At 41.8% G+C, this 19,704-nt stretch overlaps 1 protein-coding gene across 2 annotated transcripts in view; it reads right to left on the reverse strand.

Annotated features, from left to right (window-relative positions):
• Positions 1–1,282: 1,282 nt before the first annotated feature.
• AGPAT5 (1-acylglycerol-3-phosphate O-acyltransferase 5) overlaps positions 1,283–19,704 on the reverse strand; it is a 69,665-nt gene continuing 51,243 nt past the window's right edge. The window contains exons 6-8 of one of the 2 annotated variants that reach the window (XM_082863933.1): positions 12,547–12,708; positions 6,195–6,318; positions 1,283–3,805 (exon numbers count right to left, since the gene is read on the reverse strand). In XM_082863933.1, coding sequence (XP_082720059.1) covers positions 3,580–3,805; positions 6,195–6,318; positions 12,547–12,708 — 512 coding nt within the window. In that variant the 3' untranslated portion in view covers positions 1,283–3,579. The remainder of the gene's footprint in view (positions 3,806–6,194; positions 6,319–12,546; positions 12,709–19,704) is intronic. The other variant, XM_082863934.1, reaches the window with a different exon arrangement.

A 19,704-nucleotide genomic window follows, 5' to 3' on the forward strand; every position in this document is an offset into this window, starting at 1 on the left:
CACTAATTTGGATGAATGACTGACCCGTCTCGTCCCCATCAGTGAACATTTATTGAGAGTTTGCCGCCCACATCAGATTTTCTCCCACACGGTAGAAGGTACTGAGCTTTCTATCTAGAGTGGCCTTCTGAAAAAGTTTTTTGTTTTTTTTTTCTTTCTACTCAGGATAGAAACCAGGAATCTGTCTCTTTGACCTCAGGCATGAATGAGGTCAAAAATGACCCCCCAGTTGGTAGAAGTAATGGATTTACTTTATCATCCACAAATTGGAAAAGGTGTCAATGAAATCTTAGGGATAATGTCAAATCATAACTACTCTAAACGGACATAAATTAGCGACTGCAAACATGGCACTCCAAAATATCTGAATGAAAAGTTTTAGATTCCGTCAATGCAGATTTTACCTATATAACATCAATTATCTGAATATTTCCAATTATCAGTTTGGCCAAGTACCAATTTTCAGTCTAATGCTTAGGTGTTAGGTTAAGTTAGTGTGTTTATAATGCCAGTTATACCAAATGGTAACATAATATTCCAAGTTAGCTAATCTTCAATCTAAAAATATGTGTAATTCATAATAAAAACACGTCCCTACCCAAAAAAGAAAACCTACTTATAAGCAAAGATGACATCTGGAACAGGGGCCAAGGAAACCTCTTCCCCACCTGACGCTTCAAGAACAAATATGATTAAGGTTACAGTTTAATTTTATTTGATGGGCAAATTTTTTATATTATTTCTTTGTTTTAATGGTCAATTTATTCGGATCATTTTATTGACATGGACCTATTCAGTGAACACTAAGTATAAACCACATAATATTACTAAGGAAACGATAAAGTTTACATAATCTGGCTATAAAGGAGAACTGTACCATTCTAAATGAGAAAAAAAATCACACGGAAATGATACATATGAAAGAAATCACTGGTATGTGTGATGTAAGGATTAGTCAGATTCACACTGGACTCACCAACCTGGCTAATTTTAGGCATCTGACATGTTTCTGTGAGGTATCCTAATTACTACCGAATTGTTAAGTAATTAATATTTGCCATACATCTTATAAAGTATATGGATGAGTTAACCAAATATACTGCTTCACAATTTTGAAGATTTTAATGTATTAAAAAAACACTTGCCCAATACTTAAGAAAAATTATTATAGTTTTATATATTCAGAACACAAGGCCAGCCATGAAGCCTATTTTATGGAATAAGAGACTGTTGGTGAATTTTGGGGTCACAAAATAGCACAGACATTAGAGACAGTGAAAGATTTTATTTTTTCTTTTACTTTCATCCCAACACACCCTTCTGCGAAAAACATAAAAGCATGCACATTGATTGCATTCTTTTAAAGATAAACCAAGTACCAACTAAGCTGTAAATCAACAGTAGCACAAACAAAAGCTTAAATGATATTATGTGAAAAGATTTACAGGCATACAGGGCTCTTAATTTCATAAAATAATTCAAGTCATATCAATACATGTTAAAAAGAAGCTTCTAATTTTCCAAATATTTTGATACAAAAAAAATTTTAAACAAATATTTTATAGACCTTTTGCGAGAATATAAGGATAGTTACAAGAAACATGCTGTTCAAGTGATCTTATGCAGGTCACCTGGCCTTCTTCAAATCAGTTATAATCAGCATGATTCCAATGGTATTGCTTCTTAAAATTTAAATTGAGAACATATCCATGACATTCAAAGTAAGTTACACAACTTACATTTATTGTGATCTAATTAGAAATAGTTTCTAAGTTTAGAACTGTTAAAAAGAGTATTTAACGAAGACATGGGGTTGATCTAAATTGCACTTTACAGGGTAAGAGAAAATTGCAGTTTGGCATGAGAACAAGTTTTACCTGCACCCCCATTCATAATGAAGCCAACTGTGTCCTGTGGGAATGTGTGTATCAATACATACACACATACTAACATACACAAACCAATTCACACCACCCAACTCTTCAGAGGGGTTACTTGAAATGGCTTACTCTGGTTCTGGAAAATCAGACCAAATTTCCCTTAATTTGTGTTTCCATTTTGTTTATCATGATTTAAATGGTGATAAAAATCCATTACTCGGAAGCAGAACTGGTATCTTAAATGACCAGCAGGCAATCAAGCTTGAATTGTAACATTAAAAATAGAGCAGATCACACTTTAAGAAAGGTCCTCTTCTAGGGGAGTTATCGTTCCATGACTGAAAATTGTGTGATTTGGTTCCTGAAACAAAGCTCTTCTTTTCAGGTGATACAGATGAATTGTGTGGCCCCATTAATACCAATGGGAATGAAACAAATTCACTCCGTCCTGATGGATTAAGCCTGTACTTCACTGGCTTGAGGAAGGTGATTTCTTGACATAAGACGAACGCAAAATGCCTTTGCTGTGGATGGTGGGCTGCTCACGAGAGCTTACAAGGCTCAACTCCGCATCAGGACCAACGCTGGCTGGCGACACAGCGCTTTCCCGTGAGCCCCTGGGCCAGCCCTGAGCAGCACCCCTGCCAGTGATCCAAAGGAAAAGAACACGAATACAGTGGAAACCGACCACGATGACATAAACAAAATGATTTGGGGATTAAACAGTTTGCTAAACCCAAGAGTAACAGGCAAAAGGCACATGCTAATAAACCTAGTCAGGTGTTTGAGAGCTCCCACCATCTCAAATATCTATGGACTCAGGTCCAACAAAGGTTCACACTGATTATTTCGATATAAAAAATAACAGGAAATCTTAAGGTTTTCAAGTACTTATGGCACAAATGTCATGAAGTGCTAGGAGCTTAGCTTAAATCTTCAAAAAGCTGAGCAATTTAAAGTTCTGCTACAATGAATCAGGATCACAATTTTAACTTAAACTTAATTCTCGTATTTCTATACATTATTCTTTTGTATAGAGTACAGGGTGTGCAAATGAAGCTGTTTCAGTAAATACCAGAGATGCTAATCACTTTGCCAACATAAAGTGAACTCGGCTAACAACACAATACAATACAAGTCCTCGCTAACCAGAGCTCCCCTCACCAGCATTCCTCAGCCTCTCCTCGTGTCCTTCTCCATACTTAACTACAATTTCTTTCATCGACTTGGAGAAATTAAACACAAGGCAGAATATTACACAGCTGCAAGACACTAAATATTTCCGTGATAAGAGTTTGGACCAGTCAAGTTGTAAAAAACTGAAGATAACAAATACAGTGACATGTACTGCAAATTAATGTTCATGAATGCAGCTATCGGAATTACAAAACAGTAACAAAATAGATAATCCTAACAGTCTTCTGGAGTTGACATTAGTTCATAGGAAATGCCAACTATAACATAAACTCTGTTTATCTTTTCCCTTTCCAGCAGCTTCTGGACTAAAGTTGTAAAACCATGTATGTTTGCCCAAGACCAACTGCATATCGGCTTTAGTCAGAAATTCTGTTTCATCCAATGTTCAATCAACAAGGCTTTATTTACACTTCTTATTAAATTCAGGAACAATCGGATGTAATGTGCAGCCGCCAGTAATAAACAACGTAGCACATCCCACTGCCTGGAGACAGCTACGCGTTTACGCTTTAATACTAACCCACAAGCAGCCAATTAAGGTTCCATAAATCCACGTTTTTACATATAGTTTCCTTCCAGCCTCGGTCATAAGCATTCCAGCAGTCAAACCACTTAAGATCAAGAATGATGGTAAGGTCTTCTTGAGACTTAGTTTAGAATTAACACTTTCTCCGGGAAATTTGTTTCTTCTTTCTGGATCCAGTGAATCATAAAATTCTATAAGCAATCTATGGCCAGAATGAAAAAAAAAGGAGTGTTAACTTTCAGGTTTAGCCATTTCAATATTGTAATTCAACAAATATTTATTGGCTGCCTATTATATGCTGGAGAAGTTATAGGTCCTTATAGGAAACACCCAGAGAGTTGGTTTAATTGGAGTTTCTAGACACTAAAAATATCTTTAATATGCTCTATGATTAATGTATAGGAATTATATGTAATATGTAAAGACAGATGGTTTCAAGTAACTTTATGGGGATGTTTTTTAAACTTTAGATCTTTAAAACTTCACAGGGACCTGACACGCACGCGGGCTATTTCTCTGCCTCCCCCGTCTTTACCCCTCCAGACACTCCTCAGCGCAGCTCCTATTCTACCACAAGTCAGAGAAAAGACCAGCAGCTCTTATAGATGGAGAGTTACCCCCCCAGCGCCCCTATTCGCATGGAATTACAACGGCAGGTAAAAGAAGGAAAAGTAGCATAGCTAATGCAGTTTCCTTATTTTAAAAATGTAAAGTTATAATAGCAGAATACACTCAACATAAAAATCTGAAACACAAAGTACAAAAAGGGAAAGTCTTTCTGTTGCCTTTCAACTCACACTCCCTAGAGAAAATCACTGTTTTAAAACGTCCAGACTCATTCTAAATATACATATAAACACCTATAACACAAAATACATAGGATATTAATCATATTGTTCAGGGGTTTTTTTCTGATAACAGATTTTCATGTCAAAACACATAAATCGTACTTTTAAAATTTCTTCCATATCCAAAGTGGGTAGCGCTGATTAATTGGTTTAACACATTGTCATGCACAATTGAGAGTCAATGAAATACAGAAATTTGTTTATAAACTTCATATAGTTTCATTTTCAACACAGTACATTTTTAATAGCTTTCACTTGTTAAAGTTAATCTAGGAGGGTTAATTAGGAAATATTTTACTGCCATACAACAAGGAGAGGAGAAACAATGGCAGTTTCCTGAGAAGAAGCATTTTAGGAGACTAAAACACAGGTAAAATTTCTGAACATAAACAGAATTTTGGAAGTATTTTTTTCTTGCGGCTGCATTGGGTCTTTGTAGCTGCACGCGGGCTTTCTCTAGTTGCAGCGAGCGGGGGCTACTCTTCGTTGCAATGCATGGGCTTCTCATTGCGGTGGCTTCTCTTGTTGGGGAGTATGGGCTCTAGGTGCGTGGGCTTCAGTAGCTGTGGCTCGTGGGCTCAGTAGTTGTGGCTTGCAGGATCTAGAGCGCAGGCTCAGTAGTTGTGGCGCACGGGCTTAGTTGCTCCGCGGCATGTGGGATCTTCTCAGAACAGGGCTCAAACCCGAGTCCCCTGCATTAGCAGGCGGATTCTTAACCACTGCGCCACCAGGGAAGCCCTGGAAGTATTTTCTAAAGCCTTTAAAAACCATTCTTTTCAATGTGGTCTTAATAAATTTAAATGGTGCATCCTATAACTCACAGAGCCATTTCTTTCAGAAAGAGGAAAAAAACTATAGATGTTTAAAACACATCTTTCAAAAAACAAAAAGGATAAAATTTCCACTGAAAACAAAACGAATAGTAAATAAATAATATATGCTGAAATTTTCATCCACGGAAATTCAATTTCTAAGTATTATATCTAAACCTAAGAACCCAGTTTTTATCTTCCTGAAAAGAGAAGAAAATTCTAAAATTTCTACCTTTAGAAATCTGTGTAAATCACAGGGAGACTAACAGGCGCACCCTCATCTGAACTCGAGCTCCACCTTCGCCAGAGGCATCCAGAGGCCCCGCCTGGAACTTAACTCACAGCAACTCTCAGCCAGGGGCCAACACTGCACTAGCTCCCAAGTCATGTTATTGGTGGGAGAAACTCAAGGCCAACCCCAGAAACGGTTTAGGCCCCAAAATACTAAAAGCAAAAGGACACTTATTTCGTGAAAACGTCAGCTGCCCCTTCTTCTTCCAACAAATACACTGGAGTCAGTTCCACATACACGTGAGACACCATCCTCCACCCCACAGCCCGATTCTCTACACACCGCCGGCCTGCCCTCAGCACGCACACACTCCCCTGGACCCGGGAGGGCGGGCCTGGGGCAGCTCAACAGTACAAAGCTTTCTGTGTGTCTCTCTCTTCTTTAAAAAATTTTATATCTTTATACACAAATTACTGAAATGCAGTAAATAACAAAGGACAGCCCCCATAACAAGATCTTTCACAGTGACCTGTAACAGTCAAGTTTAAAACATGGACAGAGGAGGCATGGAATGAGACCTGACTTGAGTTCATGAAAGGCTTTCTTAAGATAATAAAACTGTTTACATTCGCCTCACGCTGTTTACTATAGTGACTGTTGAGCCACTGTTTCTGAAGGGCTAGAACTGTCGTTACTCACTTGTCTTTTATTTCAAAACGTTCGTGAAGCCATCTTTTCATGTATACTTGTTCTTCTGGGACATCTTTTTTGTCTATACGATCGATGTGAATATGAATTTTTGGACATTCTTTGCAGAGAAATTCTAACAAGAAACAAAAATATTTCATTTTTATTATTTTAGAATTCACAGTTACATAAAACGATAAAAAGGAGCTTTAAAAAAGTTTAAAAACAATGAAGACCAGATTTTTTCTTTAGCCAAAAAAAAAAAAGAAGAAGAAAACAAAGATCATAAACTGGTGGTTTTGGGTTTCAAGCTGAAGTAGTAATAACTTCCAAGTCTTCCACAGTTAACTAGGTCATGAGTTAAATCAACCAAATTTGACTTTCCATACAACAACCTTTAGGGTCAGGAGGCTGGCCTCTACCAGAAGCACGGACCCACCCTCCGAAGGGATCCCCAGATGCCAACCACCATCAGACCCACCAATCCCCTTCACGGGGCCACCAGCCTCCGGTCCCAAGCCTAGGGCTTGTCGTGCGTCCCCGCTGCTCCCACTGGGCGGTGAGCCCCACAGGGCAGGGATGGGTGTCGCTGGCAGCACTGGGCGCACAGGGGCACTTAACCCCTCAGTCCTAGTGCTGGGCTGGCCCGGGCCCTGCCTCCACGGCTCCACAGTCCTCCCCGCTCCTGTGACTTGCCAGTGGTTTCTACTCACTGGTACTCCTTGCTTTCCTGATCCTTGCTGTATTTTAACGTATTCTACGTGGTTCGGGAACCAAATTTCTTTCCGTGGAATAGCTATGAGCCCTTCAATAATTACAGCTCCCAAAACATGCTAATTTGAAAAAAGCAGATGGTCCTTTTTGCAGCCCACATGGCACAAGGGATAAGGTCAGGATTTATTCCAAGATAAGACAGAACTTTGAGTCCGGAAATACCCTTTTCTGCAGGTGGCTTTCTGTGGAGACATGAGCATATTAACATACTTAAATTCCTGGAGAACAAGGAAATATTGCTACGAGATTTAAGAGAAGACTATGTTCCCTGGGTGGGTCGCAAGTAGGAGGCCGAGACCTTTTATCTCAAGCCGATATGTGTCCAAAGACGTGTTCTGAGAAGCGGTGACTAGTGTGCTGCAGAGTTTGCGGAAGACTTTAAGCTAACCCTTAAAGAAGGTTCCGCCTCTGGACCACACACACCTCTTTCTGCTAAGTGCTCGCTACAACTGCTCTGAGTAACATGCTGCTGCACTTAGGTCGTCAAAAATTCTCTCATTTTTTCTACACTTTTAGGAGTGAATTGGCTTTGATGATAAATGTGCAAAAACACTGCCACAGGGAAGATTTTACTTTTTCAATATTTTTCTCTTAATTTTCCTCAAGTTCCATTTCCCTTTAAATCAAAGACTGGCTTAAGAAGTGCCTTCAGGAGCAGAACTGGGCATGGGCCAAGAGCACAGCCAGTGAGCCAGCGGCCTGGGTTCTGAGCCCTCCACCAGCCCTGCGCATACCTGTCAGCCTCTCTGTGCCTGTTTCCACGTCCGTACGAGGGAGGTGACAGCAGCAGCCCCTGCCTGAGAGGTTGTCATGAGCTATGTTATTATGAAGGGAAACAAGACGTAGCCGACCACGGAAAGCCACCTCCTCTGATTCCTCTTTGCAACGTGAGGGTGTTGGGAGCACGTGGGACAGGACCCCACACACGCGTACGCTGCAGGTGACTGACCAGAATCTGTTGGCTGCACGTGACTTCTCACCTCACCTTCCTATTTCTATTTCTGATACATAAAAACGCAGATGCCGACACCAACTTTCCTACCTTCACTTAATTACCTACGCCTGCCCCTCAACACTTCTGTTAATTAAGTGGTCATCCAACTGACACTGCGTTTATCCTTGATATTCCAAGTCCTGTGCACAGACGTACAGAGTCCGCAAGGAAACGAAACCGACTGCACTTCCAGCATCAGGAACGAATGCTTGTGAACTCAAGTGTTTGGGACATGTCAGCAAGGCCTCTAGTAAGATGCTGGCGTGAGGAAAGGGCCCTGAAGTTCGCATGGGTGCTTTTAGGTTTTCCCGCCTAAAATGTACACGGTACTGTGGTATTTACACCACGCTTTCGTGCACGTCACTTCATTGGACCTTCGTGCACCTCTCTAGGCAAGGACTGCTGTCTCCCCGTGGGGATGAATGAACCAAGGCCCAGTGTCGTCAGCAGTGGAGACAGGCTGGCCCAGTCCCTGTGGTCAGGCGTCCAGATACAGACCATACAAGCACCAGATCAACTCTCAGCGCACCCAGGAGGTTCTCCCACCAAAGGTAAGAAATGAATAACGAATACTTTCCTCGATAGTCAATAAAGCTTTTGTGTCTATAATAGTAAAAACGCTTTTAGTTGGGGCACATTTCATAGGGCATGAGCAACAATTATCCATAATATTTAGGGAATGTAGGAAAGTACTCAAATTAAGGTGTAATTGTTTTCTAACTATAGCTTTTCCAGCAGGTCCCTAGAGTATATTGATACGCTAGGGCCAAACAGAAAGTCTTCCAAGTATCCGCACATGTCACAAGGTCTAGTCTCTCAGAGACCGAGTCCCGAGTGCTCTGTGCCTGGAGAGCCTAGCGAGAAAGGCAGAGCACAGACAGTGTGTGCGGGCTGAGCTGTGCGCCTCTGCACACTGGGCCCGCAGGTGGTGCCCATACTGCTTACCGTCCGCCTTACAACCTGCCCCCTTCCCTCTGAAAACAAAAACAAAAACCCAATATGACCTAAATCCAACAAAAACTGGATAGATACATTGTTGTATATTCACACCAATGAACACTACGTAGCCTTATACAAAAATTACATAAGTGTATATACTGACATGTAAAGATGTTCATGACACACTATTAAGGGGGAAAAAAGCAGGATATGAAGATATATATACATATATAAAATCTCATTTAAAAGAATACATAAAGGCACATCACGCCAACATACAGACATTACAGAAAAGAAGACTTTGAGGGAAACATCTGAACTGTTGTCTGGGGCTGCATCTGGACAGGTGAGTTTGTAGAGTTTTTTCCCTTCTTTCCCTCTGAATATGTTTTCTTTTTGTATAAGAAAATATTAAGACAAAAAAGTTACCTAGAACCATATAAAACGCTTAAACAGAATATCAATTGTTGTCCTTTAGCTCACAATTTCTTCTAGTACACCACCCATTTTAAAAACAGGATTTATAAATCAATTACAATCAAACTGCCCTGTCTCACCTCTGCCCAATGGACGCTGTCCACGAAAGCGCTCAGACTTTGCTGAAAAGACCGGATGAACCACAAGAGGACGCCCAGATGGCTCTGAGCCATACCCACATTCTAATGAAACAGACCACGAAACGGGAAGGACACGGTTCGCTACCTGCCGTCGCCCTCTCTGACACGAGGCCTCATGAGACCCACGCTACCAGACGCTGGCCACTGCAAGGACCCCTGCAGGGCCACCAGCACGCAGCTTCAGCCCCGCTGCAGCGAGCCTGTCAGCAGTCTGCAGTGCAGCTGAGGCCACCCAGGTAACTCTGATGGAACCTCGATCCTCCTACAGGGCTTTGAGAAACACCGGTCTACGGCATATCTATGAACAATCTAGCAACTTTATGGAAAAAAATTTTTAATTGGGCTATCAAATATGAATATTAAATAACAGCCCACTGTGTATGGAGATAACATTTAATACTTATTCAACTCAGCCACAAGGTACCTACAATATTCCAAGTTATGGAATTTTATACTTAACCCTACTTACATCTAAATTTAAAGTGAATCTTAATTTATACTAGACTAAGTAGAGCAGCGTATCAATCAGTTTACGTAATAATGAGAGTTTTTCAAGCTACAGGTCTCAACTCACAATCAAAATCAACACACAACAGATGTCATCTCTTACGTGCACAGGTATATTTGTAGAATAATGTCTCAGCAGTGGGAATGTAAATGCTTTTGTAACTTTGATAGACATTGTCTGGCCAACTTCTACAGAGGTTGTACTGTATTGTACTCCTATCAGCAAAGTATGAAAGTCTCTGAGATACTTTAATCTCACCCACAGGGCCCGTTATCTAACCTGTTAATGGGGATTTTTGCCAGTCTGATAGTAAAAAAATGGTATCTCATTATACGTTTTAATTTTTCTTATTATGAATGAGATTGAACAATTTTTTTCTGTGAACTGTCTGTTCTTGTCCTTTACCCATTTTTCTACTGAGTTACTACTGATAATATCAATTTATAGGAACACTTTGTACATTAAGGAAATCAGCCTTTTTCTCTGCAACCCTCCGCTTGTCTTTTGCTTTTACTCTGCTGTAGTCTTCCTTGCGGAAATATTTACTCTTAATTGACGAAATGACACATTTTGTTTTCCACATGGCTTCTGAGTGTGACAGCTAGGAAAGCCAGCCTTTTCAAAAACAGAGACCCTCCGTCATGAATACACAAAGCCCCGTCGGCTACGGTGCAGAGCAAGTGGAGCAACGGGATGGGGCGCCGGGTCTGGAGCCCGGGAGACACAGCTGAAAATGGTTTGCCTCCAAAGGTACTTCTGATCTACCTGGGTGGGGGCAGATTAGCCACATGCCAAGTGCTAACCTTACGTGCACTTTGTGCCACGGGAGTGGAGAGCAAGAGGAAGCTTCGTGAGCTAGCAAGCAGAGGAGCGAGGGAAGCCTTCGTGGGGACAAGGCTGCAGACTTGGATGAGAGCAACAGAGGGGAAGGTGGCCTGGCCAACACACGGCCCTCGGTCAGAGCCCGCATGGAGGTGCAGGAGGGTTTCAGTGACAGCGAGGAAAGCGGTCCCACCCAGCGAGCAGCACAGAGTAGGAGGAAACGATGTGAAGGAGGGGCTTAGGGACCAGGATGCTGAGTCCCGGGACGCCAGCGCTGATCCTGTGGGCGCGGCCCAGCCCACGAGTTCCTAGGACTGGATGGTGACATGACAAAGCAGCATTTTTAAAAGGTTATTACGGGAATTAGATCTGGTTTTCATAAACAATAAAAATGTGTTTAATCTTACTTTTTGAACAACGTTTGATAAACGGATGGCAATACTGCTGAATAACTAAATGCACTGTCCTCAAATGTAGAACTGGGTGAATGACTCCTTCCATGGTTAAAAAAGAAAGAAAAGTATTATATGTTGCCTTTTCTGTAAGAGGGATGGACAGTAAATTTGTACACACGATACACAAGAAAGGAAGAAAAGTGGTTACCGCTGCGGAGGGGAAGGGGGAGACCAGGTGGATGGGGACAGGGTAGAAACAGGCCGTTTCACTGTACACTTTATATACTTTTGATTTTTAAACTGTATGATGTATAATATATGCCAAAGAATTACACTTAAAATCAAATTTAAAAAGCGTGAGCTTCCGGCTTTACTCGGAGTTGAAGGCGGTCACGAGAGCGGTCGGTCGGTCTTGCTTTAGGTGCAGCCGCCCCAGGTCTGACCTCCTCCCGCCACCATCAAATTTGCCACCTTTTAGTCCCTTCCTGCCTCAGCCGTCTGTCCTCTCTCCCAACGTCTGGGAGCTGCCCTCTGTGCCCCTGAACACGTTCTGAACAGTCGCCTTCAAGAGCTGCTACGGAGAGAAGCACGTGACAAGCAAGCTAGCCGCATGGCTGCCAGCTGCCAAGGCGAAGCGTGAGGCCCCAGCCTGACACCCCGAGGAGGGGATGGCGGCTCCACACGCGTCCTGTGCCCACCCCACGTCCCAACGGCGACAGCAATCACGAGTGTCTGTGGGTATGTCTAACTAAAACATTCTGCTTGCTTACAATTCTAGTTTTTTCTGGTTATTCTGACATAAACAGTAGCTCAAAGGTCCCTAATACCTAGCACACGGCTGAAAAAAAAGAAAAAGTCACATAACTGTCAGTGACACTAGATGTCACCGATGTTATATGAAAAACACATACAAAGATAGACACTGAGCATCAGTGCACACCTCGGCGCTGCTAGGTTGCACTCTCCCGCCTCGCTCCTTCCTTAGCTTCACCTCGGCGCTGCTAGGTTCCACTCTCCTGCCTCACTCCTTCCTTAGATTTATGTAACTTTTCCATTTCTTGGTGTAAACCTTGGGAGGAAAGAGGCTGAGTTAATGATATTGGGCAAGTTCAAGGACTAACAGGACAGCCAAGAAGTACCAAACTTAGCAGGACTAATGAAATTTCAACTGTTACAGATTAATAAAAAATATGTGAGAAATACAAGTATATATACTTGGAAACCATATCAGTGTAATGTAGTAGAACACACCTACCTTTTTAAAAAATAAACTCTATCTGGGTAAACATACATGACTCACTCGAAACCAACTTACCAGCCATGGACGGCGCTTCTTTCCGCTGCCCTTTATCATCCACAGTCCCCTCAAAAGCCACTGTAACATCATAAATTGCATCTAAGTAATTCTTCATAGAATCAAAAGCAACATGAGTTGCCTTTATTCTTGGTGTCAGCACATGTTTTAATACTGGAAGGCCTAGAAAAGAAGTTGATTCAGTGTGGCCATACATCAGTCACAAAACACCTTGGAAATAGAACATAACATCTAAATTGGTTTTAAGTTTCCACTAATAGACCAGCATATACTTTCGGTTAAATCTCATACCTACAGGACGTTAAGAAAGTTTAGACAGCACTCTCACATGACTTTCTCAATTTAAATCAACATTCATTTAATACACATTTATTAAACATCTACATGTATAAGACCCGGTGGGAAGCTGTTGGAAAACCTGCCCTCAAGAAGCTTATGGCCTCTCAGAAACCCTTTGATTTGGAAAACTCTGACAAGAGTAAACATATGATCCTCATTTCTGGCAACAGAATAAAGGTGGTAGCACCTTGCCCATGGTCACTCAAGACTCAGGAACAATTCCCTAATTTCTGACTCCAAGTCCCTGATTCTTTCAGTTCTATTTCTACTCAAATAGAGATGCGGTGGGAACCTAAATGACCCCCACTGTGTACAATATTTGAACTAAGAGCTGATGTGGTCTATATAACATGAAATACTGGCCTGACTTTTGGGGTAACCAAAGAATCTAATTCCTCGGTAAACTTTTTAAAAAATCTGAACTCTAATTCACATACCATAAAATTCACCATTGTAAAGCATACAATTCAATGGTTTTTAGTTTATTCAAAGAGCTATACAACCCTCACCACTAACAAATCCCAGACCATTTTCACCACTCCGAAAACACCTTTCAGCCACGGCAGACACTGCACACTATCCTCCCCGGCACACACCCACCCCACTACCACAAATCTACTCTCAGTCTCTATGGATTTCCCGATTATGAACGTTTCACGTAAATGAAATCACAGCATGTGGACGTGTGTGTCCGGCACATACATCAGTACTTCATTACTTTTTCTGGCTGAATAATGTTCCATCATATGGATATGCCACATTTTGTAAATCCACTGACCAGCTGACAGACATGTGGGTTGTTTTCACCCTCTGGCTGTTGTGAGCAATGCAGCTATGAACACTCATATAAACTGCATATGAATGCTGCACATGGACAAGTCCTGGTAGGAACATACGATTTCAATTCTCTTGAGTATATTATTTATATATATACACACACATATACTTTTATTTTTTTTAATTTTTATTGGACTATAGTTGATCCACAGTGTTGTGTTAGTTTCAGGGGTCCAGCAAACTGAATCAGTTATATACCACACCTACTTTCAAAAGCTTCTTTAAGTGAGACAATATTGCAATTTATATAGAATAATTCATCACACATTCATTAGTGTGCCTGCTAATGCTAAGAATTTGTTCCTTTCCCCTTCCTATTTCCTACTGTCCCCCTTTTCCTGGATTAGAATATTTATTGACAATTTAACAGAAAAGTGTAGCTCTCCGAAGAAGTGACATGAAAATAGACTAGAAAAAAACCTGATTTGGGTTTTCTACGGCTTCTCTCCAGGGAAAATTAGCTGCATAAGAAAGAACAGCTATAGTATGTTGGGATCTTCCCGCAGAAGAATTTTTAAAATGCAGAGTGGTGTGGGAAAGACAAAGATTCCCACAACCACATGTCTGACTTGAGTCCCTAGGGCAGAAACAGTTTAATTTATTCACAAACTTATAACAAAAATCTGAATAGTATACCAGGCTGGGAAACATTGGTTTGTCAATTAAATTAGTTAATACTTCCTTCTTTGCTATTGGAACTCACCCAGTTTTATTACGTCCATAGTTCTACAGAATCACACTGTGGTATTCAGTAAGAACAATTATTAGAATCTAAGTTAAGTCAGTAAGAAGATAAGAAGACAGAAAAGTAATACTTCCCTAAAAATGAGTTATAGTGAAGGTTTGGAAAAATCAACTTTGTGGCAGATGAATAAGAAATACCTATCACTAGTATGTAGACAAAGTGAAGGCAAAGTCTTCTCACTGAGGAATGTACTAGGGGCCGCTCCAAACCTTGGGTCATTATTATAAAACCAATTTCATAGGGACTTCCCTGGTGGCGCAGTGGTTAAGAATCAGCCTGCCAATGCAGGGGACACGGGTTCCAGCCCTGGTCCGGGAAGATCCCACATGCCAAGGAGCAACTGAGCCCATGCGTCACAACTACTGAGCCTGCGCTCTAGAGCATGTGAGCCACAACTACTGAGCCCGCGTGCCACAACTACTGAAGCCCACGTGCCTAGAGCCCGTGCTCCGCAGCAAGAGAAGCCACCGCAGTGAGAAGCCCGCGCACCGCAACGAAGGGTAGCCCCCGCTCGCCACAGCTAGAGAAAATCCGCGCATAGCAATGAAGACCCAACACGACCAAAAATAAATAAATAAAAAATAAAACCAATTTCATAATAACACTATAGAGACCAATTAGAGTTTCAGTACAGAGAGAGCCAGATAACAGGCATTTGTAAGTAACTGCTTGGGCTCGAGCTCACCACACTGAGGACTGCCTCTGCCTCTACGGAAAAGAAAACCCCTGAGCCCTAAATAGGAAAATGGTAGCTAATTAAATTGTTTCTGGTCAATATCTAGCCTGTTTCAGTATCTGCTGTGCCTTGTTTCCATCTCTAGATCTCCTGAACTTCTAGTTGGTACTAACGATACTCTACCTTACCTTTTGACCAAGCTTCTCCCCGAGGGCCATTATAGTGATGCTTGGTATAACTGAAATTGTGTTGTTAGTATTATATATTGGAAACATAAATGAATGATACTCATTGGACAGAAAATCTTTATTGATCCATGCAGGGGATTCTACATTTTATATATATATATATCTCTCTATATATAATATATATATACATGCACACACACATACGTATTATCATCTCACTTTACTCCCACAAATTAAGTAACCAAGGTTCAGAGGGATAAAATCATTTGCTCAAAGTCACACAGCTCACAAGACTTTATAATGTCTTGTTCAGTACTTTCTTATTCAGTAATTATTAACAAGATACTACTCTAAAACTATAAACATGTAGGTTAGAGGTTAATGAGACAATAAAATAAATAGCTATAGTACATGGTAGAATGTCTTAAGAGATTAAAAATATCCTCAGAATATAAAAATATTACACTTAAAGATACTGTCACTCATAACTTACTGGTAAAGGCTTCAGGAAAAACAGCACGTTGGAGCGAGGCCAGGATGGAGGCTAGTAGGGTAGAAAGTGGGGGAAAGCCTAGCGGATGAATGAAGGAAGAGAGGCAGGATGTGGAAGGTCTGTGGAGCACATGTCCAGAGCCAGTAAGGAGTTAAGACTGCTAAGTGCACCGGGCGACACTGCTGAAGGCTTTAGAACGATGGGCGGATGTACTTATGTTGGTCTGTGGGACTCCATGGATTTTAGGCCAAAGGAGAAATAATATCTAGGTGCTAAGAAGCACGGTTTAGGTTTCAGAAATAGTTTAGGACATCAGGTCATAGACAATGAGGTCCTGAATTAGGACTGAAGTAGTGCAACTGGAAAGAGAAAATGTAGTCATGTGATGTTCAAAAAACCAAATATACATCGATTCAGCAAAAATTAAATGTGGCAGTTAAAATAAAAAAACGGAGTAAAAAGTAACGAGGCTTCTGCCCTAGCAGACGTGGACGAGGCTGGGCCATCAATAGGAAGAGATGGGCATGAGGAAGCGCGGCGGAGGGTGTGTGTGTGTCAGCGTGTGTGCGGATACCCATCGTGCAGAAAGAGCACAAGTGGCAGAGCACGAGGCGGCTAACAAGGAAAAGGTGAGTCAAGTTGGGGCGCTGAAGCTGAAGTTGGAGAGAACCCTCTACAAGTAGTTGAAAATGTGGTCTATAAAATGGCAGAAGTAAACATTTGGGAATCATCTGACTAGACATGCCAACTGAAGTAACGGCAGTGACTGAGAATACTAAAGGGAGAGATGACAAGGCGGGCATAAGTAATGACTTTGTATGTTACGTGCACATTAACAAATACGACAAGTGACCAAAGTGACGTGACAGTCCGTTGAGTCAGAGCTCACTGGGATTAGCTTCTGGAGGCTGGGTGGAGTAAATGTGAGCATGCATGGGGCCCACACTTCTCTAGCGCCAAAGAAAAGGACAGAGACAACAGCAAAGCCTAGGTGGGGTATATGTGCACACTCTCACACACACACGATCCATCCACGTGAGAAACAGGCTGTGCTTGTGAACCGGGGGAACAGTGTGGAGGTAAGGCGAGCAAAAGGCAACTGCTGAAGCAGCAACATTAAGATTTTGAAACAGAGATAAATATGACTGTATGATACAATCTTGTCAGAGAAACATAACTTCTTCAAGGCAGAGAAACCCTGAGATGTGAGGGGGGAAATCTGAAACACAGAACAGATAGTCAAAAAGAGAAAAATAAAGAATCGCTAAACACAGCGTAATTGGCTCAGCTGAGATTTGATGGTGTGGATTGGTTGCAGACGGCAATCAGCATGGATTTTTATCACGTTCCCAGTTGCTGAGAAGGTAGAAAAGGCCAGGTTACTGACAGCTAAGGACTGTCAAAAGGCCAGGGGACGGGAAGTACAAGGTGGGGGGAGCAGAGTGCAGGGCCAGGAGACACAGGAGAGCTCCCGAAGGCCTTCAGAGTTACAGCAGGGCCAAGGAAAGACAGGTCAGAATTAAGCCAAAAAAGAAAAAGGTTCAGAGGAAGGAACAGCAAGGAGGAGGTAGAGGCAGAACCAGCTACATAATCTGCAGGACCCAGTGCAGTTTCAAGACTATAAACGCAGAGCATTAAACCATCACTGGATCCTGTGCAAGAAAACGGACTTTCACTGAGAGCCTACGAACAGAACTAGTTATGCCCACACTGATTTCAGCCTGTAAGACCCATTTCACACTCCCGGCTGCCGGCACTGTAAGAGGACACATCTGTGGGAATTTGTTACAGCACCACGGGAAACAAGTATGTCGTCTTAGCACCCAGCAGAAAGAGAAGTGTGTCTTTTCCACCAAACCTGGGCCCATACTGGGCAGTAACTTTCTTTTTTAATGTTTGCCAGGTTGGCCTTCAAAAGCTGGTCTCACAATGCGTATTTAATTTGTATTACTTTGATTATTAGGGAGGAAGGACATTTGTTCACTGGTGTGGATCATTCATATCCCTTAAATTTCCTATTCATGTCCTTTTCCCCATTATTTCATTTGTCTTTTTCTTACTAATTAGCAAGATCTCTTTCTATACTAAGTTTATTAATATGCCATATATTACAAATATTATTGCCATTTGCCACTTAAATTTGTTTATATGATGTTCCAGATATACTAATAACTTCTACTGAGTGAAGTCTACCAAAAAAAATCCTTTTGCTTTTATGTTTTGAAAGGACCCTTAAACCTATACAATAGGCAGTGTTATTCAAAGGATGAAAGCTGAATTCCACAAATCCTAAAGAGTTTTAAAACTACAAAGATCTTGATCAATAATATAACTTGCTCAATAACATGAAAATTCTAGGTATCCGTTTTGCCATTATAGGTGTGTCACTAAAATTTCTGTCTTCTACTACTAGAGTTCTAAAAGTTTATGTCTATCATCCTGCTGGCTGCTGTGGTAAAAACCACTTCTGAGCTCACTTTAATAGCTGCAGGGGGAAGATTAAGATACATAAGATGCCAATTTTCCTAGCAAAATATCTAAAACGCTTCTAAGGAAAATGAGTTCAAATGAAACACCTCACATAACTGAGAAAGATTTAAATTAGGAAAGCAGTACCTGAAGTTTACAGGACCCAGATGGAAAGCCCCTTCCCTATTCCCCATGTCTGTTCCCTACAATGGGTAAGTAACTGCTATTATTTTTTTCTTTTTCTTAATGAAACAAGAATAAAATGAAAGTTTACCAATAAATAATAGATCTACATGTTCTAGTTAAAACACCAGAATCTGACCCAACTAGCCTGTTGAGCACACAGCTAATCTCACTTGGACCAGTGGTTCTAAAACTTTGGGATGCCTCAGGGTCATCTGCAAGGCTGAGCCTCAGCCCCAGAGCTTCTGAGGCAGTGGGTCTGGGGTGGATCCTGAGAATGTGGATTTCACGCCAGTTTCTGGACAGTGCTGATGTTGCTGGTTCCGGCACCAATCTGAGAACTGCTGACTGAGAGTTCAGACCAGGCTTGAGTGGATCAAGAATTCGCAAACGGGCAGCTGAAAGGACTGTGAAAAGGCAGGAGGAGTAAACAGCAATATTTATTCTGGTAAAATTTTTAAGTAGGGCTTCCCTGGTGGCGCAGTGGTTGACAGTCTGCCTGCCGATGCAGGGGACACGGGTTCGTGCCCCGATCCGGGAAGATCCCACATGCCGCGGAGCGGCTGGGCCCGTGAGCCATGGCCGCTGAGTCTGCGCGTCCGGAGCCTGTGCTCCGCAACGGGAGAGGCCACAACAGTGAGAGGCCTGCGTACCGCAAAAAAAAAAAAAAAAAAAAAAAAAAAAAAAATTTAAGTAAATGGTATGGAAATGACCTCAAAGAGGCAAACCAAAGCTCTCAAAATCCCTGAATGTTTGCGATGGCCAAAGCCCCACAGGAATGTTGTGACAGGTGACCTGGTCTCCCCACCCCCCACCCCACCGAGTTCTTCCAGATCTACAAGCACTGCTCCCTGCTGCCGCCGTTCCCCTGAGACTGCGACCTGAGCGGGTGCCAGCGGGAGCCACGCTACAGAAAAAGGAAGCAAGAGGCCAGAGGATCGAGAAGTGAAATAACTACGGCTGCGATTTAGACGGTGGAGGAGGATGGTGACTATATCACTACAAATATAATTTGAAAGCCTTCTCAAGTCCCTTTGTTCACTCCTGTCCTTTTCCAAAATGACCAGCATACAAGAACAAAACATTCTAGACTGGGAATATAAGGTTCGAGTGTGGTTTTCCAATATAATTCTTTTCTGTTTGTATATCCCGAACCATCTATGATCTCTGACTCAACAGTAACTGAGATCCATGAGATTTACTTTGTGGCCTTTCTAGGAACAAGAGC

This window comes from Leucopleurus acutus (assembly GCF_964270905.1).
Source record: "Leucopleurus acutus genome assembly, chromosome: 21".
Taxonomy (NCBI): Eukaryota; Metazoa; Chordata; class Mammalia; order Artiodactyla; family Delphinidae; genus Leucopleurus; species Leucopleurus acutus.